Genomic DNA, 27,076 nt, shown 5'->3' with positions numbered 1-27,076 from the left:
AGATAGGAAACAATGTGACAGCAGCTTTGAAAACATCACATTTTATGAACATTGTTATGCTTGGATTGGGCAGTTATTGACACATAGGCAGATGATTATTTGGAGAATAAACGGAAGTAGAAGGCAGTGTGCCACCAACAATCTTCCTGTGTGAAATAGGAAATAATAGGAAACAGAGCGTGTAATGCATATCAAGTAGGAGTAATAAGCTGGTAGAAAGGTTAAAAGCCATAGAAATCGATAATAATTAATTTTAACCATGATTATACCTTTGTTTTTTTAAACCCCACTTTTATTTCAGTCATTTTTTGCATCCATTCCTAAAGGGGCTGTGTATTCAAATGTTAAAATGTGTCTCTGTCAGGAATCAGAGACAGGGGACCCAGTATTCAACCAGACAAGCAGAGGTTAGTTGAAAGAACATTTATTTACAAAAAGCAAAAGCCAAAACGGGGATCAAGACAAAAATGGGAAGACTGCATCCAATAACCAAAAATAACAAAAAGGCAGTCACAGACAAAACTATAAGCAAAAACAGGGGACAGGCTAACTCAAATATCCAGAGGCAAACAGGGTCAGAAGAACAGGGAAACAGAGAGCATTGAAAGCTGACTTTGACTCACCAACTGGGCACAGAAAAAACAAACAATGATGTGGCAGATTGCAGGGGGCAGAGGCAGGTATAAGTAAGGGAGTGATCAGGTGAATGGAGTGAAACTAATTACTGACATTGGTGGAGCTAATCGGGAACAGGGAAGTGCTTGGGAGTAAACTTAAGCCGATTGGATGGTGACTGGTGAAGGGGAGTGACAGGAAGACAAAAGAATGCTGGCAGGTGAACTGAACTTAGACTGGTGACAGAAATGGTCTGAGCAGGCCGGATAAACTTATAACCTAAAACAAAATCAAACACTAAGACAGAACCAAAATTAGAAACTGAACTTAAGGCAGGAGAGTAAAGTAATTAATCAAATAACAAACAAAACACATAACCAAACCCAAATCATGACAGTCTCTGCTTCAACACTTCAATCTAATACGCCATCAGCAGGCTGATTGCATGCCGAAAAGGCAAGACAAGCTTTTTCGTATAGCATATTTCAGTAACGAGACAATTCAAAGTGTTGTACATCAACAGAACAAAAAAAAAAAAAAAACATTACAGAGGAAAGGATATAGCAGTGGAATAGTAGCAGCAGGTCAAGATATATGACAAGCTGGACTACAAACGTTAACATTCAAAGGCAACTCTAAAAAAACAGGTTTTTAACCTTGGTTTAAGGGAACTCAGGCTTTCAGCTCTTTTACAGTCTTTTGTCAGTTTGTTCCAGATTAGCGGAGCATATGAACAAAATACTGCTTCTCCATGTTTGGTTCTGGTTCTGGGTATGGAGAGTAGGTTTAAGCCAGAATACCTGAGTGGTCTGGAGAGTTGAAACACTGACAAAGGTGATTTTTGCCATTTATTTCAGGTGTGTTAGACCAACTACACATAAAAGCTGCAGGAAACCAGCCCTTGACCAATGCAGTTTGGGATCTCTGTTTTTCATGGTATATGTACCACACCACTTCCACCATTCATTTCCCATATAAATAACCAGCTACTGTGTAAAGAACCCAACGCAAATGTGACAACAGTGATAACTGGCACCCCCAAAATTCCAAAAACGCTTAAAAATAATATACCCAAATTAAATTAGATGCTGCTCTTGAACTGAAAGCTTAGTGTCTCTGTAAATGTAACACTTAACATTTTCAATCCAATAAGTCCAGTACAGTGTTCTGGTAACCAGTTTCCTTAGTTATTGAAGATGGAACATACACAAATTGTAAAATTTTTTCCTCTTGATTACTTGATTCTTTTTTAGACACGCAGCTGCAGGCTGATGCATGGAGATTCTAGCTTTAAAATAAGGGAGCCAAAAGAGACAAGTCTTTTGTGTGACAGGTTCAATGCAGTATAATAAAAAATTATTATTCTAGACCTGTTTTTCTGTAAGTATTTCCAGGCGCTCTCCAAAACGTTTCTGATAAGTAATCAGAAAAAAACATTGTCACTCCTGTGACAAACTCCACCCCTTCTTCCGTTGCTACTTGGGTCTTCCCAGAAGCTTCACAAATATTTCCTGGTGAAAATGTACATCTAATACCAAAAGCTGACTTTCACGCACAAGAATGCACCGATAGCGCAGCAGCCGGATGAGCTTTTCGCATGCTGTCGCTATGGAGTTTTAAGTGTCCTGCCACACAAACGATACATCCATGTGACGGTAACTTCATTGGCTACAATCTCCACATGTTGCAATGAACATCTAAACTGACTGGTCCGAGCAACATGCCTCAAAACGAGAGGAGGGAGGGGTTTTGAGAAATGAGCTATGCCGAATAACATTAGCTCTAGAGAAACTATGGATCAACACAGTTGGTCAAAAAAGATGTCAATCAAAGAAGGAGGGCCTAGATGACCACCTTGAAACAAGAGTTTTTAAAATAGAAGTTCTGATGGGTCGCCAGTTAAGGGGTTAATAAAATACCAGGTAAAAAAAAAGTTTTTTCAAGACAACAGAACTCTGGTTTGGTCTTTGCCCCTCAATGGCTGTTGTCTTCACCCTCCGGGACCAACCAGCCTGGATTTACTCTAATGAAGGTGCCAAGATTGTTAAGTACTGCCGTTTTTAACACAACTTCACATCAGAAAATCCTCAGCTGTCACTCTGAAATGTGTTTCAAGACATCTGCTTGCTCAGGGGTGGGACAAAGCTCTGTTTTACCCCGCTCAGGGCCAAGACATCACAACCTTATTTACTAAAAACTGTGACTGCTGTCTGGAGTCTGCTTAGGAGTGAGCTGGGGATTTACCTTAGCTCTCAGACTCAACAGTCCATGCCACTCTATCCGAAGAATTGTATCAAGTGGAGCAAGCAATCCTTTTGTAAAAATCCCCCCCGAAACATACTTGTCACAGCAGTCTCCATCCTTTCTTCGAGACTCAAGCTGCACCATGAAATAAAACATTAGATCTGCTTTGAAATAAAAATGCCCACCGATGGATTTTGGAGATGAACTGTCAGGCATGTAGATGGCCTTTTTTGTATTCAGGTGAAGGTTCCTATTGACAAGAGCAATCAATAACCACAGGAGATGAGAGCAGAGACACAGAGAACAGAGGGAAGAAAGAAGCAATAAATGGAAGAAAAAAGGCAAGTGGAAGAGAGGAAAACCTCAGGGGACAAAGGTTAAAATAGAGAAATTGTTTTAGGCAGAAGATGGAGACAGAAAAGGAGGACGTAAACGATATCAGACATGACAGCCAAGCAGGACTGAAACATGGAAATATTAGCAGTACAAGAAAAAAAGCAACAGCCATCACTCTGAAATGCCATAAACAAAATGTGCCCTTTAGATTCGGTAAGCAACACAAGTATTAAGTATAAAAGGTAAATATGCATTAGATCAAAACATTGCAAATCGCTTAAAGAGGCAACAACATTCACAGCGATAATTGTACAAATCCATTTATGAGAAGCGGTTTTTTGTATCGCACCTTTTAGGAAGACATCACTCATTCATCACAGTCAGCATTATCAGTCTGCCGAGGTATCTCTCAACCTTTGCTAGCGCGGCCTCTTTCACAAATGAAATCAGCCTTTATTACAAAAACATATTCCGAAAGCCAGATCCATCCACTTTTCCATTATTTTTATTTCCATTACACACGAACATCCCAGGATGATATTACCTTCCCCTTTATGAGCGTGGGAAGTACTGTGAGTCTTAGATGGGCGGAAATGGTGCAGGAGAGGCCACTAAATGACAGAGCGGAGGAGAAATAGCTTTTATTATGTCGCCCGTTTTCACCCCATACGTGTGGGTGACTGAGTGGCAGTGATATGCGGGGTGCAAGAGAAAGGTGGGTGTGCGTTTTTGCAGACGCGCACAGGAGTGCGTGAGCGTGTGCCGTGTATTATGAGGTGTGTATTTGTCCAGACCCATTTGTTTCCAGGGTCAACTGCTTGGTGAAGGGAAACTGCCGGGAATAAAGTCTACGTGGAACAATATTAAAATTTAGCACCAACAAAATTAAACTGTACTCTGTTTATAACTGCAACATTAAATGGCATTCTACGACCGAGTGAACAACCGCTGCAAACTGAGAAACATTTAGCGAAAATGTTGCTCCAGGCAAGGAAAGCATTGGAAAGTGTTGGCTTGTGAGCGTGGCAGAGATGAGCAAAACTTAGCAAGGCTTTGCCGCCTGGCATTCCAGAAAGGATGCAGGCTTTTGCCAAAAAGAACCATCAACCTCAAAGTGCTTTAAGATGACTGCATTGGAAAGCATAGTCTCTGTTATGTTGCTTCCTGACACCTGAAGGTGAATACAAATGCCAAGGGACACATGTAGTCACCAGTATTTACAACATACAAAAGTCTGTAAATGATAAATGGATGTGAACTAGTGCATGTTGGGGGATGTGACTTAAACTGAGACTTTCTGAATGATGAGCTGTCAACATGGAGACAAATTGAGAGCGGAGAGGTGAGCGAACTTTATTCATCAACACACTAAAACAATGGAACAAATTACCTTTAAATATCTGGCAGGCTGATTTTAATGTATTTTTTTTGTCTAGCTTTAAACTCAGCATGAGATGTTTTTTTGTGGTTTTCCTGTTTGTTTTCATTTATCTATATCTTTAGTTTTTTTGTGTTTTTTTCTCTGATTATTTTTATTTTGCTATGTTTCAAATAATTAGCTTTATAGGGTGTATACAATTGTTTTACTTCAGTCATTTGCACATGTTTTATTGTAAGTTCATGTTTATTGTGACTGGTTGTAATTCACTCTGTATGCTGGCAGTCTTGACCAGGTCTTTCTTGTAAAATATGTTTTGATCTGAATGGGACCAACCTGGTTAAATAAAGGTTATTATTCTTATTCTTATTATTATCATTATTATTATTATTATTATTATTATTATTATTATTATTATTATTATTATTATTATTATTATTATTATTATTAATACTACTAGAAAAAGAACTTTAGCTCATTTTCATAAATCCACTTCTGGAACAGATTTAATAAAATACTTTAACCCATTTGCAGAATAAACCAAAGCATGAAAGTCATCTAGCCATTTATTGATTTGCTTTACCAGCTTAATTCTATTCAGTCTTATGAGGCAATAATGCCCAATTCCAGGTGTCAATGGTCAAGAGATAGCGTGCCAGTCCATCATAGGACCAAACAAATAAACATGACCTAAATGATGCACACACAAACCCACATGTAAGAGCAAATGAGACCCCACAATGAATCAAGCCAATCAATCTTAATCTGTGTTTAAGGATGTGCTAAACAAAACGGTTACTGTGGGGATTGTCCAGGGTTTCCAGTGCTTTACAGCACCATTTGCTCCTATACAGCAGCAGCTCCTGTTCACACATTGTGATGCCTGCAGTCTGTGTGTAGGTGTTTGTGTGTTTGAGGGTGAGAAATCGAAGACCTCTGATATCGTTTTGTGGTAAAAGGGAGCACCAAAGCCAAATAAAAGGAAATAATAGCGCTGTTAGAGCTGCTGCTCGGCGCCATTCGTCATATTAATCTCAACAGCATGGGCTCGCTGGATCCACTCCTCTTCCAGAAAATCTCTCCGTTTACCCTTCGCCCTCCTACACTTTTCCCTCTCTTCATTTCTTCCCTCCACCAATTTGTCTTACTTTCACACCAAATAACACTCTCCAAACTTTTTTTTTTATCCTGACTTTCTGCCTACTCAAATCATTTTTAAGAGGGGAGAGCTGAGGCGGAGTGCTGCTCTTGGGTCCGACGAGCCGAAGCACTTCCTGGATTGAGGGATGCTGTCAGAGCGTGCTACAAAGATTTATTGTTTACATCCCACCCTGACCTTAAGTGTTACACGAGAAGGGAATGGGAGAGAAAAGATGAATTGAAGGAGCAAGAAGATGGAGAGGATGAGGAGTAAAGGAACCGGGTGGAAGGCAGGTAAATTTGGTGTAGGAGTAACAGCGATGCCCTTGCTGTAGGAGTTTAGATAATCAGAAGGAGGCGTGTGATGAATACGGCGAGGCAGAAGGAGACATGGCACGAGGGTCCTTCCCTCAGCACATCTCCTTCGCTCTCCTGCTACGGTTCTGCAGCCCCCTGTTCACATTGACCATACTTTCTGTTTTCTCTTGCCACACTTCTCTCACAATCCCTTTGCTTTGTAACTTGACGGATCCGTCTCCTATATTCAAACGTCTGCCTTACCTCAAAGTCACTCACTGTAAACAGCAGCCAACCTGTTGCATCAGCATGCGCCGCTCGAGAGGTCGGGCAGAAAGCGACATTACCAACTCTAACATCATGCTTTCATTACTTATAAATTCCTGCCTCGAGTTCCTCTATTTTGCTAATAAAGTCCTGGAAATCACCAGAAAGCATGACGGCTGAATCTCCCCACCCAAACATTTTCATGCACTCCATTCAGATTTGCATACAGTAATTCTTTCATCTCAGGGGTGCAAACCAGATGGCACGTTTCACACTTTCATCATTTATTAAATAAAGTTTAGGGTAACATTAAAATGCTGTGATTAAAACAATAGATAAAGGTATTTTTCAAAGGATTTCATTAAGTGATCATTGTAGGTCTTTACCCAGAGCTGTAAAAACAGCCAGATCTGTGTTAACATGGTGCCAAGATGGAAAGACAAAAAGAATGACCTTTGAGAAGCAGTTGCTGCTGCCCATCAATCTGGGGATGCGCTCTAACTGAACAGGGAGCAAGAATATTCAAAAGATGAAAACAATCATTTTAGATCACAGTAAGAAACCCAACATTTTATCATGCCCCAGGTTCTGGATTTGAAAGGGTGTGCTTTATTGTAACCATCACTGTATGTGCTCAGTTCCTTGCAAATGCATTCATCAGAGAAGCAGCCCAAAGGCCCATGGTAACTCTGAAGCATCTGCTGAGATTCAGTGCAAAATTGGAAAACTCCTCCGCATGCATCTTACTTTTACTAAACAGTGATAAAGAGAAAGCAGGAGTCAAAGGAGCAGCTAAAGAGGTGTACCTAATAAAGAGGCTAGTGTGTGTATGTTTCAGGACTAAAGCGGCCCCTCCTTTGTTGTTGAACTGAAACCCATCTTGAATAGTTTTCTTTAAATTGAAGCTAAAGGTGCGTTTAATTTGGATGTGGCCTCCAGATTCTGAACCTTCAAGGCATAAACTCTCCCTCTTTGCAAATCCCTATTTAAACCTAAGCGCACTACATAACACTGAGCCTCTGGTGCACAATTTGGATTTTTTTTTCTATCTGCTCTTGTTCCAATCTCAGATCAGAAGGCTTCTCCCTCATTTGAATTTGAAGTAGACTAAGTGTTTTACTGTGTTTGCATATCACTCGGATGGGAGAACAGAAGAGGAGGGGATAAAAGAAAGTGGGATGCTGTGAGGGCAAAGACATTTTCAACTTGTGATTGGCTGCATGCTGTTTGGTTCATATTCTTCAAGCTCTGCAATGAGTCGAGAAGCCCTGCATCCAGCAAAATTCACTTGCAAATCTAATACTAAGTCCAAATCAATGATATGATCTTTTTACAACCCACTTCCCCCAAATGTCTTTGTCAGGGCTAAAATGGTGGATACAGATGCAGAGCATCGTAATTTGCAGCTAAAGCTTCAGCGCACCATGGCATGCTGCAGCCGCCAGAAACCCAGCGTTTCCCACTGGGTTGAAATAAGACAGTCCCAGTTTCTGCAACTGAATATTCTCTCTTCACTCATTGAGCCAATGCCAAATGCTTTGGGGAGTGTTGGAATCAAAACTGGGCCAAAGTGTTTCTAAAACAAGTGCTAAGAAGTACTGTTATTGTGTAAGTGGGTGTTAGAAAAGTAGGGAGTAAATTTGCTGTGTGCTTCACTTTACTTTACATGTAATCCACAGTAGCTGGAAAGGAATCTTCTTTGATGGCGGTACGTTGTTCAAAAGATTCTCTGTATTTATTATTTCTATGCAGTATTCCAACTGCCAGAACTGCGCTTAAATCGCTCTCGTACATAAACCGTCTGAACTTCGTTTTTTTTTTTTTGTTTTTTTTATTACCATCTTATTAGCTTGTTTCTTCCATCTTTGTTGACCTTTATATCCCAGCTTGTATAGAACTGGGGTATTCCTGTGAGACTCTTAATAGCATTCATGTTAATTGGGAGCACCACTGCAAGATATTTCATAGAAATCCAACAAATCCTGTTTGTCTCCTGAGTCGTGGGACTCTATTTTGATTTTGGACAGTTTCAACTGACTTGGCATCTTTGTGCTTCCTTGTTGAATCAGAGTACTCAAAGAAAAACAAACAAACAAAAAAAATATATATATATATATATATATATATATATATATATATATATATATATATATATATATATATATATATATAAATGGTTGTAGACAGTGAATGTGATGTGTAGGGTAAAAATGTTTCTAGTGGTCAGTAAGACTAGTAAAGTGCAGTATAGAATATGTCCATTTACCTGAAGTCAGAAAATGCCTACAATGAAAAAAAGGAGCTTTGTATAAATAACAACTTAAACTGTGACAAACAATGATGGATGAAGACCCAATTTTGTCTTGCTGCCATCCAGTAGTGGAGGTAAAAAAAAATAAAAAATCTCCAAAGCTCCCTGATAGAGATCTGCAGCAAAGGTTGGCATCTTAAATCTGGGAATGCAGCTATTATTTTTGACATACCCACTATACCCAATCACTTATACATTGTGGGCAACATTAAGGTTTTCGCAACTGTCATTTTTAGAAACTGGTACAGAAAATGCTTTGATGCTCAGTGGAAGTAAAGTGAAATCTTGATCAGTAAAAAGCTTACTAAGTAAATCACACCATGTTTTGATTCAAATTTCCCATCTTGGTTACATCAGAATTTGAGTGACACTTTTTAAACTTCCCATGGGCTTGTTTCAATTTGTGTAAGAACAATATGTTAAAAGAAATCAAGACTTACAGTTTCCTGTAAGCTTCACAAAGACTGGAATACTTTTTAACGTTCTAAGTAATGAACAGTTGTGAAAATGTTGCCATGTCTGACATGCACGCCATTCAGAGCACAAAGCCAGCTGCCAGAAAGACTAATCTGACAATATGGGGAGGAAACAGTGGAAATAGTGTCCAATTTAGACTAGATTTGCTTTCCACTAGTTGATGACTGGATTGTGCCACAAAGTGAAAGATTTGCAATTTCTTAAGAAAGTTGAACAAGTTGCTTTATTTTGTGTTCAATAGTTCTGCATAATAGGAAAACTCATTCATGCCACCAAACATTACTTATCAAACCATTAGGAAAACAACAAAAAAAACTTCCACTTGCCACATTATTTAATTCATTCTGTTTTGCATAAACCACAAAACTGGTAAGAAAGTCATTGTGTTTGACTCACTGTAGTATATGAGTACAGTGTATGAGTGTGTGTAGCTATTTATGTGTGGCCCATTAAGAGCTTGTAGAGAGGTCATTTGGCTGTTGACTCTGGGTCTCTGCCTGGAGCGCCTGTATAATTGCTTCTCTAATTAGTCACTTTAGCCAGCCAGTAATTCATAGTCACCTTCAAGTATACTCCTCATATAACACACAAACAAGCATGCAATGCACACTTTATACACACAGACCAGAAACCATTACTTCCCAATCACTCCTCTCTTTTAATTCGTCCTTCTATTTTTGTAATTATAGGCTCTTAAACGGCCAATTTTGGAAACTTTCAGCATTTAACATGATAATGGTGTCTACACTGACACTGAGCTGGCAATGATTTATGATACTTACTGTATGCCTTTAACAAACAACACATTGGAAATAATAAAGAGTAGCTATGTATTTCTGACTCCAGAGAACTGCACATGTTGTACTGACACTGATATTAATGGAGTTGTTTGGCAAATGATTGGTCACAAAATATTTTTATATTTTATAGAAAATATAAACATGTTAGAGCTGTTTTTCAATTGATGGCATAAAATTAACAAAAAACAACAGATGAACTGTGCTCAAACTTGTGTGTCAGTCAAAGGACGTGCAGCAGCATTTTGCAAACATGTGATTAATGATCCACTGACACCAAAAATGAGTGTGTTAAAGTAATCCAGCCATGTTGACAGAAAGGCATAGATTACTGCCTCTAAGTGCTTTTTCGTGAGTATGGGCTTTTTTTTGGCCAATTGCCGAAGCCAAAAGAAGTTGGATTTAATGACACTATTGATCTGGCGGTCTAATAAAAACGGTCCATTTTAAAACCAAGATTTGTGACTGTCGGTTTCAGAAACTGGCCTAGACACCCAGGTCCAAACTCAGGCCTTCTGTTGTGGCACCGAATACCATCATCTCAGTCTTTTTTTTTTCAATTGACAAAATTTAAAGCAATCCAGCCTTTCAAATCGATAAAACAATTAGGAAAGGGTCCAATAGTTAGCGCCAGCCTTAAGTTCATTTCACTTTTATTTACATAGTGCCAATTCACAGCACATGTCATCTCAAGGCACTTTACAAAGTTAAATTCAATCAAATCATACAGATTAGTCAAAAAGTTTCCTATTTAAGGAATCCCAGCAGACTACATTGAGTCTTGACAAGTAGCATTTACTCCTCCTAAAAGAGCGTAGAGCCACAGCGGACAGTCATCTGCATTGTTGATGACTTTGCAGCAATGCCTCATATTGAGCATGCATGAAGCAACAGTGGAGAGGAAAACTTCCCTTTAACATAAAGGAAAACCTTCAGTAACACCAGAACCAGGCTCAGTGAGAACAGCCATCTTTCTCCACTGACTGGGGGTTAAAGATACATAAAGCACAGAAGCTCATATTGATATGAATAACAACAAACAATGCAAATTGGAGAACAGTAGGAGAACTCAGCAGAGTGAGGAAATAGATCTGGATGTCCTCCTGCAGGCTAAGCCAATAGCAGCATAACTACGGAGATAGCTCAGGGTAACCTAAGGCACTCTAACTATAAGCTTTGTCAAAAAGAAAAGTTTTAAGCCTAGTCTTAAAAGTAGACAAGTAGTAAGTGGCACATAGATTTGTCAGTCATCTGCGTAAAAATGAAAAGAGACCGTGTTTTCTAAAAATGCATCCAAGTAGGAGCAGGTAAAATTAAAAGGAACTCTGAGGAACTCCATGTAAAAGATGTGCAGTGGAAGACTTGAAGTCACCCAGACCAAGACAAAAGGTTTGGTCTGTCAGGTAAGGCCTGAACCAATCCAGGGCTGTTCCTCAAAAGCCCGCCCACTGCTCCAAGCGGGATTAATTATATGACCTGCTGTGTCAAATGCTGCAGTTAAGTCTAAGAGCACAATGACAACACAATCACAAGAGTCAGTAGCTAAAACATTATAATTAAAAAAAAAACATTAAAAGTGCACGCTGTGCTGTGAACGGATTTAAAACCGGATTGAAAGGTTTCAAGAAAAATATTCATTAAAAGAAATGCCATTAACTGGGTATACTCAATCTTCTCTAGAATCTGTGACATAGAAAGCAATTTGAAATAGGTTTAAAATTACTAACAACTGCAGGAACCAAACCAGGCTTTTTCAGAAGAGGCAGTAGTCCATACTGTGTCTTTGAAAATTGATGCATTCCTGAACATAATGGCCAAAACGGAAAAATGTTAACAGTCCTAAAAGTATATTAAAATATTTTACTGTTTGTTTTGCTGTGTGCGATATCTGACACATTAAAAGCAAAAAAAAAAAAATATAGATTGTCAGACAGGCGGACCTAAGGTTGCTCTAATGCAAAGACAGAATTGAAAATGCTCTTTTTTTAAAATCATTTAATTGTAATTACATTTTCACAAATCTGTGTCCAACGAAGAATAAATACAAAACTTAAAATCAGTTAGTGGCTTCAGTGTACAACAAATTCTTATTAATGGAGACATTAAAATAAATAACAAAACACCCATTCATAAGCAACTGACAGATAACTTCTTTGTTTTTTGCCTCTTGGCACCCTCCAGGCCATATTTCCCTGGGCAGAAAGCTTTTGCTGTTTCTCTTTACATATTTTTTTAACTAAGGGTTCTGATTTATCAGTTCCAATTTACAAATAGGTAGAGCTTGCTGAAAGCCAATAAGACAGACTGGTAACAATTTAAAATGTGGCAATAAAATCACAAATTACTCTTATACATACATAAAGTTTAGAATTAAGGTCCATTTGTTTTAGATATTTTCTGTGTATGTATTTTAAGATTAATTTGGGACTTTAAATATCTGCTTCCATTTTGCCTGCATCTAACCTCCTTTCCACCTCTGAGTAAAGTCACCTTGTTTCTAATGCTCATCAATCTCTGTTGTGGCTCTCTTCTGCAGCATACCCCATAGACCCCACTCCCCTCTTAGCTCTGTCCCTACTTCTCTGTTACCTCCATTTACCTCCATTTACCTCCATCTTTCCTTCTCTTCAGCTGCTCAAAGTAACCTCACATTTAAAGACATAATTCTTGATTTGTAAATCCTGTCAATTTTTTTCTTGAAAGAGCATTTCCATGGTGAGCAAACCTTTACTTTTGTTTCTTTTAGGAAGCCAAACCTTACTTCATTACCATTATTCTTAACCACTGTTATTGTGTACAGCAAAGAAACAAATATGGTTCCCCTGAGACAAATATTGTTTAGAAATTAGATATTTGTATGGAGTTTTTAGAATACGTTTTTACTAGGCACAAATAAATACAGCCTTGAAATAAAGCAGGAGCGACGGGCCTTTTCATCTCAGTAAACATGCCTGGTGAAAAAGAAATGCTAAATAATATACAAGCCATATGGTACTAAAGGAAGTATCTGTCTCAGATGTCCTCGTCAAACATTGAGGTTGCAAGTCAACAGCAAATGATGTGTTGTGATTGTAATGTTAGATTTCCAGCATGTTTAACTTTAGAACCAGCAAAATAATTATAACCAGGATGATTTTGCAGCCAAACCTATGTTTTTAAAATGGACACAAATTTTCAAGGTTTGTAGTTGCTTACAGCAGAACCTCTAGACTGACATACCTAATTTTATATATGCCTTTTGCAAGTTTATTACGGTTTCATCTCAGTTGCATACACATGGGCCAGAGAAAAGAGAGTTTAATGCACCAATTTATAACAGAGATTTCTTTAGACATACTGGAGTGTTTTCCTAACAACAATTACTGTTTATGTGTCAGTAGAAGTGGTAAGAAGATAAGTAGAGAAATGCTCCACGGATAAGAAGTGAAAAAGTGGTGAAAGCCTGTACTTCAGCTTCACTGTGACATCTATAAGGAGGGACTTCACAGCTATAACGTATCTTACAACTGAAATATGCAAATAGATCATTCTACTCTGAAATCCTCAACGAAAGCATTAATAATGCTTGGGCCGTTTTAGCAACAGTTGACAGGTCAACAAACCCTCCTGTGTCGGTGGGATCTGAACAGTTCAATACCAATGCTGTGTCCAGTCAAAAAAAATGTTGACAAAATGACACAATTCCAGCTAATCAATTCAAAAGCTTAGTAGAAATTATCCATCAATAAAGCTCCTCCTCTTGCTAAGAAAGTTATTGTCATTACTGTCATTGTGTCTGATTTGATGCAAATATTAAACTCAACCCTTTTGTCTGTTTTCCCAAGACTTTGAAATCGGCAATCGCTGTTGAAAAAGAACAATCTGGACAGGTTGCAATTGCAAATTTATCGGCCTATTTCAAATTTTCCATTCATTTGTAAAGTTATCAAAACAGTGTTTCAACAGTTGTAACATTCTTAACAACGACAAGCTCCTTTGTCTCGTCAGTACAGAGACCTTGTCAAGGTTTTCAAAGACATCCGCCTAGATGCAGACTGTGGAAGAACCATAAGGCTGATATTATTGGACGAAAGCGCAGCATTCAACACTGTTGACCATCGTATATCACCGGAGCAACTAGGGAACTGGAACGGTCTTTCTCCTACAGTACTTCACTTGTTTGAATCTCACTTGCAAGGCAGGGACTTATTTGTGTCAATGGGTAAGTTTACATCAGAGCTGACAAAACTCTCATGTGGGGTTCCCCAAAGTTCCATCTTGGGAAACCTCCTATTTAATATCTACATACTCCCACCAGCTAGAATTATGACTAACACACATTACCATAACGATGCACTCAACAGACAGCTCTATATCACAATGTCACCAAGTGAATTAGAACCCATTCAAGGATGGAGTAGATGCATATAACCAATCAATGTGTGGAAGTGCCATAAGGTTTTTCAATTGGATAAAAACAAAGTGAAGTAATTCATTTGAACCAAAGGAAGAGTGATCAAGAGTCACCACACCGCTTCCATTATTGCAATTATAAATCCCTCATCGGTGTGCTTCGGTGGTGCAGTGGTAGTGTGTGCAACCTATGTACGTGTCATGTTTTGAGGGTGTTTGGCCCACATGCAGACACAGTCGGAGGACAGTTAAAGATGTTTTATTTAGGCTCAACACAAATCTAAAGCACACAAGGTAAGCAGCAGGCGAGGTCGGAACGTCAGAGCGAAGAGTACTGCGGGAAGAAAGAGGATATAGAATTAAATAAAAATCGAACCAGGAAAATCTACATGGTTGCTGCTCTGCTTTAACCTGACAACAGCCAGCTGCATGTATCGCTCCGCCGAGCTCCACTCACATCCATCTGGGACACCGCCATAGGCATTGCCTTTACTGAAGGCTGGGTCTTATCAAAACTCCTTGCATATGATTGGATAAGCCACTTGTCTGTCATCTTTATCGATGTGCTATTTCAACCAGTCACACCGAAGCTAACCCGTGACGCTGATGAGACAGACGCGGAGAAAAAAAAAACCTTTTTTTATTTTTTTATGTGTTTGCGGCTCTAGTGCAGGGTTTCCCGCAGCGCTATCTTGGCGAGGCGGCCGCGGAAAACGTGTCGTCCACACCCCCCCCCCCCCGCTCCGCGAGCCGGTCCGCGGAGAAAAAGTCATCCACCACCCCCCCCCCGCCTCGCATAAGCAACTTCCTGCGGGAAACACTGTAGTGGCACGCGTTTTATTGACAGTGAGCTGACAGGAAGAGGGGGGGGGGGGGGAGACAGGCGGCAAAGCGCCGCGGGTCGGAGTCGATCCCGGGCTGACCGCGTTGAGGACTAAAGGCCTCCTAACATGGTTCGTGCTAACTGCTAACCGCTCCGGGGCGCGTCCGCGCTGCGCGTCCGCGTCTGCGCCCCGGAAAACAAAACTTGCCAAATGCGGTCGGGAGAAGGGTGAAAACATCGTTTCCACCAACAAAAGCCTTCAGAGCCGTTCTCTGATGTTCTTTTAATGAAACAATATTAGGTAGATTGGACAACACGGAAGAAATAGCAGCATCAATGCTAACGCTTGCTTCCTCGATGCGAGCCGCCATTGTTGTTGGAATCTCACGGTGGCTTCTCCACTACGTCACATCCATGAAACACCCGCCCTGCGTCCTAATTGGCCAGACCAAAAATTTGGTTGGGGAAATCACTTTCAAGGAGCGGTGTCCCAGATGTATGTGAGTGGAGCTCGGCGGAGCGATACATGCAGCTGGCTGTTGTCAGGTTAGCTCTGCTTACCGCTTGGTAGGAAGGACCTATCCGGGGAGGATGAGTGGAAGAAGGAGTTCTGTGACCGTATGTTGTCTGATGGAGGGAGATGGCTGAGCGACAGGTGAGCTGGCAGATGGGACACAGGCGGGGAGCCCGAGCAGCACCACAGCGGAGGCATGCAGGAGGAGCCGCTGGAAGAACCAGGGTGAATCCAGGAGGGGGGGTCTCTTGTCCGGCTTGGTAATACCAAATGGGCTCGAGGAGAACGCAGGAGCAAAATCTGAGCAGCAGGGATTCAGGAGCTGGTCTTCAGCGCACGGAGACAACACGTATGAGTAAATCCAGAGCACAACAAACCGAAGAAGACAGGAGACATAGTTAGAGCCAGGGATCAGGAACTTCAAAAAAACTCACAGGTACGGAGATCAGTCGACAGGACAAAGGCTTAGGCATACCACAACGGGGTAACACTCTGGCGTCTTCCAGCTGACTGTGCGCTTGAGTAGAGCAGCCTAAATGAGCTGCAGGTGCGGGCCACGCCCACCAGTCAACAACAGCCACCTGTGGAACAGAGTTAGTGGAGCACGGTACACAGAATCCTGACAATACGGAGTCCTTAGTCCTAGACTTGGCCTTTCCAGGTTCGACTCCGGTCTGCCCCCACTCTCTCAGCTGATTTTCATTAAAAGCCACTAGTGCCACAAAAAGAATGAAAAAAGAAATGCACAGAAGCGCATATTGACAATTACAAAGTTGGCCGTCTATCAACTGAAGAACATTTTCAGAATTGAATTCTGATTGAAAATGCATCCATTATCTTTAGTTGAATGGATTATTGCAGCCCTGTCTTCACCATGGGTTATTCCTTTTTTAGCTTTCTAAAAACAATAATTATGCTTTCTAAAATGTTTGTATTCTATATTCTGAGCTACATTCTTAAGAAAAATATTTATCAAAATGCAGTTTTTTGCTTGTTATTTTTTATCCTTTCCTTTTTCTTCAGCTGGGATTAGTGTATATTCCACCCCCCCCCCCCCCCCCCCCCCCCCGCCCCTCCATTGGTCATTTTTCTATCTCACACCACCTCATCTCTCCATCCTGCTATCTCATTTTTCATCCTTTATTTGAAGTTAAAATGATGGTTTGGGCGACAGATCTTCTTGAGCCTTTCAACTCCAAAGAACTTAAAGCAACAACTCCCACAGTCAAGTTCTATTGGCGAGAAAGGACACCGTGAAAGGAGAGCAAATAAACTACAGAGAGAAAGAGTGTGATAGAGGGAGGCAATAGAACTTTTGTTTTCGTCTCACCCGACAAGTGCCCCAAGAGATGATGAAGGGTCCTTTGATGTGTGCTGTCTTCGTTCTCCACCTCTATCACTTTCTATTCATTGTCTTCTGGTTGTTTCGAGTCCTCCCTCTCCTTTGTTTGTGTGGTTATTTTTATTTTTTCCTCATTCATTTCTTCCATCTGTCAATTTGCATCAAACACAGACACGGGGAAGTGGAGGCTTTGGGGAATGGGAAACTTCGTGCTTCATTTTCACAGGCAAGCAAAGACAGCAGTGCTCTACTGAAATTGAACATCACCTTTTAGGTTTTTGAAGTGAATACTTAATGGTGCTGGACTGATGTTTTAGCTGTCACACGCTGCAGAGGTTCTGGTTTTACCTTATTAGCAGTGTGTTTACTCTCCATTCTACTGTGTTTTGCAAATGAACGTGCAAAGGATGCATGTGTGCACGCACAAATGAACTGTGGTTTTACTATACAGCTTTGAGGTTGCGATCATTTCCATTTCTTTCACACACAAGCAATAAAATGTTCATTAAAATAAGCAAGAAGCTTTAGTTATATAATCAGGAATACTTCAGCGCTCAAAATGTTAATAAATTTTTGAGGGGGCTTAAAATAAAAAATGTTTCAGGCTATGTACTGTTTTCAAATGTAGTCTCCTATGTAGGCTACTCTATAACACATTGTGAGTGACAAAAGTTTTCTTTTTCTGATCTTCAGCTAGACACTATTGCAAAACAAGCACTTGCAGGATATTGCTAACCATTTTCGGAATCTTGCAAAACTTACAAATTACAAAAGTAACTCAGGATGTTGATATTTTTTCTCCTTCATTTACAACGATATTTCTGCTATTTTGTTGTTACGTATTATTATACTCTGTTTGTTGTGTTATTGTATAAAGGACGAGCTTATAATTTATGAATTTCTAACAACCAAATGTTATTATGTGCGTGTCTACAAATCTCCCTGAGAGAAGAGAACAAATTGGACCTGAGCAAAATGCATCTACAGCAGGTTATTATCAGGTGAAGAGAAAGAGCGTGAGACCTGAGGCTTTAAAAGAAAGAAATGGGTGTTGATGTGCTTTTTAATTTCTTTGAGAATTTATTAGATACCCATTGTACAATGGTGAATGACGACAGAATGAAGAGTGTTTTACAGAAGATAAAATATTATGTTTTATATCTTTAAAATATTAAAGATTCATAATAATAACAATAATAATAATCAGTCATCCCTCACTGTAAGTTTCGCCACAAGAACGTGACCTTTATCTGTGATTCTTTGCTCCCTTACATGATGCTGTTCCTTGGTCAATTTTCAGCTGAAGCTTTTGGAAACCCCAATAAAATCAAATTGCTGCAGACCTGTTTCTGACCGATCATGGCCAATACGAGGGCATACCCACATTTACACACAATACGGGGGCCTGTATACATGCAATGCAGCAATATAGCGCCTCCCTGCTATACCCAATATTTTGCAGTTCTTTTTCAACCATTTACGTGTCACTCATTAATTTAAAAAGAAGTAAACCACACATGGAAAAACAAATTCAACACATCTATATTGACATTTTTACACTTGTCGTATAAACATTTTTACAGATCATCTGATGTGCTATGTTAGGTAGGCAGTGTCTGTGAATCTCTTAAAATGACATTCCTGATATAGAAATAAAAGACGGCAGGATTTACCGATCTGTACATGTCCCATCCCAGTATTATCTGGAATTATGAAAGTGGTTTAATAGCATCACAGCTGAGACATCTCAGGTTTCCAGGAAATGCTGAGCCCATTCCCTCCGCCCCCAGGAAGAGATCTCTTCAAATATTAGTAGAGATGTACATGCAGATGAATACACATATTTATATAAACTGTAAAATAAGACGCATAACCTTTTTTCTTGCTGTTGGACATAAAACCAGATTATCCCCTTCAATTTTTCTAGCAGTGAGGATTACAAAATAATTTAATAAATGGTTGAATAATGAGAGACCGGTTTTAGATTTTTTTTTTCTTCAAAGTCAGAAATAAATTCTCACAATAGGTCATAGGTATTTTGGCCCACTCATCCTGACAGAACTGGTCAGTAGAAATGTTCACACAAGTTCTTCAGCTGTGCCCAACGATATTCCCTGGAACTGATATCAAAGTTTTGAGATCCTCACTCCAAAGTATTGACTTTGTAGCTTTGTAACTAACTTGGCTGTATTGCTTTGGGTCACTGACAAGTTTGGAAGACCAAGCTGCAACTTCCTTACTGATGACTTGAAACGTTGCTTCCGTATTACGACGTTGTGTTCCTTCCTCATTGTGCCATGTGTTTTGGGAGGTTTCCCTCTTCATCTGGCAGCAAAACACAACAAGTGCCATCTTGGAGAAACATTTCGACCACTTTTGCGCCGTTGTGCATTTGAAAACACTAATCTGGTCTATTATGTTGCCTTTGGAGTAATGCCGTCTTTCCCACTAAGTGGCCTTTCAACACATTGTTCCAGGAAATGTTTCCCTGTGGGCAATAACATTCCTCTTCCAGCACAAGGTCTATTGCTTTTTCTTCTGACGTTGATGCACACATTGAACGCCCAAAAAGATTTATCTCTACGAAAGAGAACTTCTCTCTTTCCTGAACAGCATGATGGCTGGCCATTTTTTGCCCAGCCATCATGCTGTTATAAGTTTGATTTCTTCGCTTGCTATGTTGTTCTGTTGTGATGTCAGTGTATGGGTCCCTGATTACAAGCTGTATAACTTCAGAGGTGGCCCTTTTATAAACTGTTCCTCATTAATTGCACATTATAAATATTTATATAACATCTGTTTGTAAATAGATTAATAAATTAAATTATCATGGTGTTCATCAGGGCAGACAAAAGTAGCCGGTCAACGGCGGCAAATCGCCGTCTATAGCAGCTCTTGCCACCGCCTACATTTCCCCGATTATACATCCCAAAAATCACCTTAGCATCTGCATCAATCATTAACGAGTGATTGGGTTCCTGGTTCCAACCGAGATGCTACTTTTCCGATCAAAACACAGACCGGTGTTATGCCGAAAAGTGCATCCCTGCTGAGATATGAATCCCCTGTCGCGGGAGCGCGCCTCGCTCTGTACAACTGAATATCGACAAAGAAAACGGAATAAAATGTGACCAACGCAGTTACTTGTTCTTAAATTAATGATATCAAAAGGTTTTATTAAACCTCTAGTGGGAAAAAACTGTTGTTATTTGGCAGATTTGTTTACAAAATTACGGGTGTTATCCATCCATCCATCCATTTTCTGACCCGCTTAATCCCTAATGGGGTCGCGGGGGTTGCTGGTGCCTATCTCCAGCGTTCACCGAGCGAGAGGCAGGGTACACCCTGGACAGGTCACCAGTCTGTCGCAGGGCTACGGGTGTTATGAACAACATTAAATTCAAAGTTTTTATCCGAAGTACGGCTGATTTATTTGTTGTGGTCTCTTGTCATTTACACACAACAATAAACCGTGAGAGCCGACGTGAAATTTGAAACTGCACAGCTTTGTCTTAAGCGGAAGATCAAACGTGCATCTACACAGCACAGCGTTCATAGACCAGTGTGATGCCTTTGCAAGCGTCAGAAAGCTATGGTGCATTCAGGAGCATGGGACATTTCAAACTTACAAGGAAAGAGGCATAAAACGGAATAGAACTTAACTCATACAGTAATGTATTTATCCAGAAACAGCGTGGGATTTTTTACAATACTGAATGCTCTATAATTGTATTTCTGATATTTTTTGATTATGCACATCTGTTAGCTTTTTATTCTGAAAAATATATAATATTACATATAATATAATATTACAGCAGCAAATTATCAAAGTTTTTCAGGGAATGCATTTTGTGTTAGTCTCTAGAATCTTCACCGATGATATGATATTGTGTGTGATGAGTGCAAGTGAAATTAAACTGAGATAAGAGATTTCGAAAGAGCGATATGACTGAAATAAATTCAACACGTAAATTCAATTTCAAATTCCAACCCTGTATTTTTATCATAAAAATTCGACTTTGTTCGTGAAGAAATGTTACGATCGTTTTTAGAACAGAACTGTGAATAATAATAATAAGATGAATAGACCTAATCTGATCTGTTTTATGTGGTGCTATTAATTCAAATTAAACTAATTTTATGCAAATGGAGATTACCTTACCTTGTTAAAACATTATGATACCATCATGTAAAAAAATAACGTTTTAAGAATAATAATAAAAAACGAAGGTTGTTTTTGAAGAATTTACTTCTTTTTTTGCCTTTTATGCAATTTAAAACATGCACTCTGACTCTATTGTTTAAATAATCACCTGTCTTGAAAGCTTCCAAAATACATCAGCGAGACTCTATTTTTCAAAATTCTCCCCTCTGGGGCTCAGGCACCAGCATAGGTTCACCCTCCTACCTGATAGTGTGTGGCCTGCAACTATAAAAAAGTTTGACTGCCCTGTTTCATACTTGTATATAATTGTTTGAATTTGGCTGCAGCTTTACACATCTGTAAGGTGTACTCAGGGACGAACCAGGCTTGTGAAGGTCTACAATTCTCTTTCTGAAATATTTGTTGATTCATTATTTTTTTTTATTTTTTTTTTTACATCATGTCTCTAAAAAAGCAGTTTGTTTTAATGTGGTCTTAAAATACATTCACAGGGGTGCCTCTTTTTACCTTAAAATTTGTTGGATAATAAAGAAACATTCAAAGCCATGAGATCATGGTTTGCACTACCCTGAATATTTTAAGGGATTAGCATACTCATTGTACACAGACTTTGAAGAAGCTAACAAAAAAATCTCATTATTCACTCATTATTCTTGCATTTTATTACATAAAAACATTTTTATCCTAATCAGGAAATATTCAGTCTAAGTGACAGTCAGACGATAAGAAAGAAAATGGTTTCTTTATAGAGTGTATGCAAATCTCTGGCTTCAACATGAAATGTTTGACAGTGGAATTAGAGAAGATCCTCAATAATTCTGATCCTGTTCTAGTTTTTGAAATTCTGCTGACATTTCATGTTTTAAATGTGCAAACCTCAAAAATAATGCAGCATTCATGACCATGATGAATATGCTTATACCTCTCACTAGCACTGGATTTCAGAGTGGGAACGCAAAGCTGCCGTTACCGTTTGTCTCCGAAGCTCGCTAGAAGATTTCTGACATCACTCATCATGTTATCTAATTTCTTACATAAGAGATACTCAAGGTCCTGGTCTGAGATATAAAATTAAACCGTATTGAATGAGTTCCTTTTTATTTTATACTAATGATGATTGGATGTGTGTGTGTATTCTGGCATTGTCTCATGTCACTGCAGACAGCAAATGTCTTCGCCGCTGCTGTCAATCAGCCTTTTACATGGTTTCTATGCAAAAATTACTTGGCAATCGACGCTATAAAAGCATAATGTACCTGAAATGTTTTAAAACCTCTTTCACTAACCACCTTGTAAACTCTAGTCTGAACAGAATATGTACCTTTTGTAGATATTGAGATTTTGTTTCTTAGAGCTTCTTGTTTTTTTTTCCCCCTCTTGGGTCTTCTGCCTTCTGTTGACACGCGCGGCCATGCTTTTCTCTTCCTCCTTCTAGTCCAGAGAGAACTCTCCAAACTGTCATCAAAGGCCTGCTCAGACAACAGCCTCTTGGGCAATATTGCTGCACCATTCCCCCTTTGAAGCCTTCTAGAAGAAGTCACCCGCTAGGGTCTTGAGTCCCAGATGGGCCTGAGATCTCTTTGAAATGCTGAGTAGCAAAAAGTGAAAAAGGAATTAGTGTTTGTGCATGGCAGTACACAAAGTTGCATTCCAGCTGGGTAACAGGATTTGCTAGATTAAAATAAGGGCAATAAATTCTCTCTTATAGAGACATTAAAGATTTAAAAACATTTTACCTGTTTTGAGAACGTGCTCAATAGCATTTCCAAAAGGACTCAAAAAGTGACTACACCGTTATAGGAGAAAACGGAGCTGTGAAACTGTACGTGTTAGGTTTAGTCTATGTTTGATGGTATCCTAACATCCTAAATAGCTAATTAAAGTCAATCCCATTAGTTTCGATCACATCTGTAGCACCGTCAAAAACCCTAACAGGATTATCCCCCTCGACTATCGTCTCGGCAGATCAACTCACAGCAAGCGCGCGAAGCAGCTGTGCAGAATGATTATCAATAGGCCAGATGTTGTACCTCGCTCCTCCATAACTGGGAAAATGAACCGCATTGATTAGAACTCCCATCTGCCGTGCTAGCATGGTGTTAATAAGCAGGCTGCTGAGCGCTCCTCATTAAAGAGGGAGGTTAGCAAAGGCTGAGTGTTCAGAGGCTGTCCCAGGTTATACGGCTGAGAGAGGAGAAGCGCGGCCTGACGAGCGTTGCCACAGCTGAAGTGCAGGTCCTAAAGTAGAGAAGAGGGGATGGAGAGTGCGACAGGCTGACGCGGTCAAGCCGCTGCGATTAAAACACGCGGCGAGGCCGGGTAAACGGTGAAGCACGTTGGAGAACCACTCGGTGAGGCGTGTTTGCTAAAAGGCGTGACCGGCGAGGTGCTAACGCTCTGCAGCGAGCATTTCACACAGAGGAAACTAAGACGTCCATAAACTATCCCTTTTCTTTTTTTTTCAACGTTGAAGGGTTTCTGAGTGAATACTGAAAGCTGTAACTGAGTAATTTAAACATGAAAAGCAAAAGCCCGCTGAAAGAAGCTTCAAAGCTCCTCTGATTCATTTATATGTTTCAACGGGTTGGAAGTTTAAGTATATCAAAAAGCACAGCAGGGCCTTTGATCAGTTCATTTGGATCTACATTTTTATCCATTAACAGTCTACATAAAAGAGAAATGCATTTATAAAACAATGCCTCTGCTGTTTGGGGCAGAACAGGCAGAGAAAAAAAAAACTTTACTTGAAGGCCTGTAGACACGGCAAGTAAAAGTAACTTAATTTACATCTCTGTTTAAGTTTTATTTGGGAAAAACAATGTTACCCTTAAAATCAACCTGCAAAATATGGAAAACAAATCAATCATTCCTAGGTAAGAAAGCATATTAGACCATTTTAGAATTCCCTATGTAACACTGGAACTCACTCCACTGCATTTGCTTTATTTTCACGTTTCTCATGCTGCTGAGCCAGTTTGTGTTAAAAACCTAAAGGAATTCCACTCACCTGTATTGAAGTGGAAGGTGTTGGCATGGTGTTGTTCTTACAGATCCATCAAACGGTTTGAGAAAAACTGAATCTCCCTTGAGGACATCAAAGTCATAATCAAGCTAATTTCCTTAAAAGAGGCAGATTTGTTGAAAAGTGCTTCACACAGCGAATGTGAAGCACTTTTCTGAGCTAGATCTGTAGGATAAACAGACCATGCATTGATCGAGCTTCTTCACGTGCTTCCCTTCCTTTCAGATATGCGACAAGGAGTGGCATTACTACGTCATAAACGTGGAGTTTCCGGTGGTGACGCTCTATGTGGACGGAGTCACCTACGATCCCTACCTGGTGACGGACGACTGGCCCATCCACCCGTCGCAGATTGACGTGCAGCTCACAGTCGGTGCCTGCTGGCAAGGTAATGGTGATGATGATGACGACGATGACGCTGTAGGACACATTCAGTTCACGCGTCAATCCTGGGAAAGAGTTTCAACGGAGCGAAAAGTTTGGACATTCAGTAAAAGTCAAGGTCATTATTTGGGTTTTAGGGATTCTGCTGCTAATAATGCTGAAGTATTACTTTCAGGGAGGCGCTAAGTGTGGACCATGTTCTTTGGCCTTGAATGAACAATGTAATTAAGAAGAGCCCTTAGTCTGCCTTTGACAAAGCACTGACCTAGTCTGAATGAAGGCCCGCTATTAAAGTGTCCTCTAAACTGATAGCTGCCTCTAATTGGACACAGACAGAAGAAAAGGGAGTTTTTAACCCCCTGTGCATACCACCATTGATCTGACAGAGCAAAGAGCTGCCCAGCGATGCTCTGCCTCAGATGAAGATATCCCTCTGTGCGAGAGAGCGAAGCGGGTCATCTTTTGTCACTTTCATCTGTGGCGAGAGAGCGCCCCACCCCGCGCCGCCTCGCTCCTCTTCTTCCTCCTCGCCCTCCCCCTTTTCTTTCAGTGAACACAGCACGACGTGCTTTTGGGAAGATTAAAAGGGGCTCGGATTGAATGGGGAGTTAAGGGAGTATTGCAGCTGTTTTACAATTGGGGCTAAGCCTCAGTTAAGAGTCATAAAGGCGCTACTGAAATCTTAACATAAGCCATTAGCCACAGCAGATTGCCTTTTCAAAGCACTAAGCTGTTAGTGTCTGCCATATTGATTGCAAAGATGAGCTCATCTGTTGTCTGACTGACTCCTGAAGCTTCTGCTCTGAACCCATTTTCAGAGCAGAATTGGCGGAGTGATTATCTGCATTTTCTAGCCTACTGGTGGGGTTTATAGAAAATAAACAGGGAAAAAAAAAAAAAAACATTCAGAGTCCGATATAAAGTTCTCTCAGTAAACGGCTTGATGGAGTGTGATTGTGGAGCGAGTAAAAGATTTGTCGGCTCTAAACAGTACAGTGATAGTCCGCTGTATTTAATTCAATTTAATGATTTAATTTCATGGTTCGTAACCCACAAATGGCGGGTGAGCATTGTCTAATGAGAACAGATTCTGTTTGGACCACAGCAAATAAATTTCTGGTGGAATTATTGTATTTCATGTGTTTACCCAAAGGAGCCGTTCCGGTTTAATGTGACGGGATTTCGAGAGCATCAGCCAGTGTGTAAAATCTGCAAGGAAACCAGATGTTGACATCTACAGCAGCTGCTAACATGTAGGATTTCATGTTTAGCAGCATGATCATTTGTGCGTTAAATAAAAAAAAAGCTTCACCCACCAGAAGAAAGCCAGGATTTTATTTGTGCTTTGATAATGAAAGTGTCAGTAGCAGACTAAGACAGAAAGAAGTGTATCATGTATGAGCAAATAAGATCAACAACTGGTAACATTACAATATAGTCATGAGAAAGAATTTATGTAGTCCATTAAAACTTAATTTCTTTATTTAATTCTGGAAAAGAAACAGGAACCGTCACGTTGAAGGACATCCACAGATATGCATTTCTTTAACGGGATAAAAGTTAGGACACCCTAACTCCTACAAACAAGTCTTACCACCTTTGGCGAAATATCTTCAGTGTAGCCGTCTACCAGTCTTTGGCATCATTCAACCAGGAAGGTTCCCCCCTCCCTTTCAGCAGTGAGATGTTTGAGGGGTCTTTTGTATGCACAGCCTGCTTCAAGTCACCCTTAAGCATCTCGGTGAGACCAATATCAGAGCTTTGACTCCATTTCTTAATTCTTAGCTAGTCCTTGTGGATCTCATGGTATGATTGTCATGCTACATGGTCCAGTTTTTTTTTTTTTTCACCTCAATCACCCTTTGATACACATGGTGGATTGTGTGATGGTTAGCTGGCAAAGTTCTGCTGCAGCAAAGCATCCGCCAACCTTGATACTTCCTCCTCCATGCCTCACAGTTGGGATGAGGTTCTCTTCGTGGGTACGCTGCTTCTGGTTAACACCAGACATGCCGTCAGTGCTTGCATCCAGATATTTCAGTTTTAGGCTAATCTGTCCAATGAACAATAGTTCTCAGATTCTGGTCTTTGTCTACATAATCTCTGGTAAACTGTAACCTAGCCCCCGGGTTAGGTCTTTCAGACTTGTTCGCATGTGCGCTATGGTGGTGTAACTCATGTCTCTTTAATTGTACAGGCTTTAATTTCATATTTACAGGAATAAAAGCCTGCTGTAAATATGGCATGACATTTTATGTTTTTTTTTTTTTTGGAGACTCATTGTATCATCTTGCCGTCTGCTCTCTTGGTGAACTTGCCTGGACAGCCAGACCAGGTCTGGGTATATTGAGAGTAGTTAGAAATGTCCACTACAGTTGGACAATTTCCCCTACATCTGAATATCTGATTTCACATGCATTTGAGCTCCCTTTAAATCTCATACCAGACTCACACTCCTCTTTCTGAAGGCCTTTGATAGCTCTTTAAACCTCCCCATGGTGTTCACTATCATTTCAGCAGGCTGGAGCACAGCTAGCTAAATGTGGGAGCTATTAACAGGGCAGACGTCCTG

The 27,076-nt window shown here is 40.1% G+C and overlaps 1 protein-coding gene across 1 annotated transcript in view; it reads left to right on the top strand.

Annotated features, from left to right (window-relative positions):
- Positions 1-27,076, top strand: part of LOC105926742 (calsyntenin-2) — a 400,538-nt gene that overhangs the window by 328,061 nt on the left and 45,401 nt on the right. Inside the window, exon 9 of the mRNA XM_036150228.1 lies at positions 24,346-24,508. Within this exon, the coding sequence (XP_036006121.1) occupies positions 24,346-24,508 (163 nt within the window). The remainder of the gene's footprint in view (positions 1-24,345; positions 24,509-27,076) is intronic.

Source organism: Fundulus heteroclitus, chromosome 18, assembly GCF_011125445.2.
Source record: "Fundulus heteroclitus isolate FHET01 chromosome 18, MU-UCD_Fhet_4.1, whole genome shotgun sequence".
In the NCBI taxonomy this organism is placed as follows: domain Eukaryota; kingdom Metazoa; phylum Chordata; class Actinopteri; order Cyprinodontiformes; family Fundulidae; genus Fundulus; species Fundulus heteroclitus.
The sequence above is the reverse complement of the archived record's forward strand: the minus strand, read 5'-3'. Positions and strand labels throughout refer to the sequence as shown.